Source organism: Nycticebus coucang, chromosome 17, assembly GCF_027406575.1.
Source record: "Nycticebus coucang isolate mNycCou1 chromosome 17, mNycCou1.pri, whole genome shotgun sequence".
Taxonomy (NCBI): Eukaryota; Metazoa; Chordata; class Mammalia; order Primates; family Lorisidae; genus Nycticebus; species Nycticebus coucang.
This window is the reverse complement of record NC_069796.1, coordinates 20,414,710-20,416,441: the sequence shown is the minus strand read 5'-3', so window position 1 is coordinate 20,416,441 and position 1,732 is coordinate 20,414,710. Positions and strand designations below refer to the sequence as shown.

The following is a 1,732-nucleotide window of genomic DNA, read 5'->3' as shown; positions in this document are numbered from 1 at the left end:
AATAAAAAAATTAAAAAAGAGAGAATGTCTGGATTTTAGTAGCTTCATGGTCTGGAATAATATTTGGCAGCTGGAGAAAGTTTGCACTTACCTTCAGTAGATTTTTTGCAGCTCTTTTCATGGGCTAGTATCTTTGAGCCTGGGAAAAGAAGTACCTTGATGCTGACAACAAGCCCTTGTTAACACAAGCTAAACGTTTTTTTTTTTTTTTAAACAAATCACTTTATTGGAGGAACAGTTTAACAGGAGATGAATAGAAAGATAGAGGTGAATTTCAAGGGCAGGAAGGCAGGAGACAGCTGACTGTGTCTTGAAAGGCACTGGGTAGTACAGAGAAGTGCGTTTTAGTTATGCTTTTTTTCACTTCCAAGAGTATGTTTGTCAAAAAGGTACTCTGCCAGGCCAGCATCCGGGGCCCCCATCCTGACCAGGTTGTGCACGTGGTCACCTAGTTCCTTGATAGACTTCACCTGCTCATGCAGGTAGTGGGTTTCCAGGAAATCGCACAAATGGGGGTCACCTTTTTCTGAGGCCAGAGCGTGCAATTCCAGCAACGACTGGTTGACGTTCTTTTCTAAGAGCAGGGCACACTCCATGGCGTGCAGCCCGCTTTCCCAGTCGTCCTGGCCGGGCTTCTTGATGTCCTGCAGGCAGATCCGGCCTCCTCGCTGGTTCTGCAGCCTCATCAGCTTCTCCGCGTGCCCCGTCTCCTCCCGAGACTGGTGGAGAAAGTACCTGGAGAAGTTGTTCAAGGCCACATCATCTCGGGAGAAGTAATAGGCCATGGACAGGTACACGTAGGACGCATAGAGCTCAAGGTTGATCTGGTGGTTGATGGCGGCCTCGGAGTCAGGGTGGAAGTTCTGGCGCACCCGGGAGCCAGTGGCTGTGGGTCCGAGAGGGTCCCAGGAGGAGGCTGCAGCCAGTGGGCGGCAGGGCACTGCCAGCTGGGGCCCTGAGGGCGGCACCCAGGCCCAGCGAGGCAGGAGCGCGAAGGCGCCGCGGGTGCTGTGCCAGGACACCAGGGAAAGGCTGGTGTGCTTGGAGAGGAACCAGAAACGGGACAGCATGGCTCCTCCTCTTTGGTAATGGGGAAACTGAGGCCAGATTGGCTCAGCGCCCGGCCGGGAGCCAGGCGGTCAGGTCTGAATGCGCGAGAACGCGGTGGCCCTAAGCGACGGCCGCTGCGTCACACGCCCCTTCCCTTCCAGGGCGCGGAGTTCCCCGCGGCCTGCAGCAGCCGCTGTTGCTGTGGGGACCAGCGTGGGACTGCGCTTCCGGGAAGGGCCAAACGAACGTTCACGCCTGTTGTAGACTCAAGATTTCTACTCTTGGGCTTTTGTAATTCATTATTTCACCCAGAGTGCTGTCAACAGAGCGTTTTGCCAATGGGCCTGAGACTAATCTTCCTTTCTGACCTTTCCCTGTCCAGAGACCAGCAGGTGGGGGCAGCAAGGCGGGAGTGAAACAGAGGCCACCATCAATTGTGTGTGACAGGAAGGGTACTGCCTCCAAAGGGCGTGTTCACGAACTGACTTCCTGATTATTTATTTATTATTTACGAAGACAAGAGTCTCACTCTGTCACCCTGGGTAGAGTGTGGTGACATCATAATTCACAGCAACCTCAATTCTTGGGCTTGAGATATCTTCAGCCTCCCAGTAGGGGGCAGTACAGGTGCCCGCCACAATGCCTGGCTAGTTTTTCTCTTTTCAGTAGACTCCGGGTCACT

The 1,732-nt window shown here is 53.5% G+C and overlaps 1 protein-coding gene across 1 annotated transcript; it reads right to left on the bottom strand.

Annotated features, from left to right (window-relative positions):
- Positions 1–213: 213 nt before the first annotated feature.
- On the bottom strand, positions 214–1,070 carry FTMT (ferritin mitochondrial). The gene has a single exon (XM_053566190.1). The coding sequence runs from the start codon at positions 1,068–1,070 to the stop codon at positions 345–347; it is 726 nt and encodes a 241-aa protein (XP_053422165.1). The 3' UTR covers positions 214–344.
- Positions 1,071–1,732: the final 662 nt, after the last annotated feature.

Excerpts from the sequence above, each read along its gene's own strand:
- FTMT (XM_053566190.1), bottom strand. The coding sequence starts at position 1,070 with ATGCTGTCCCGTTTCTGGTTCCTCTCCAAGCACACCAGCCTTTCCCTG.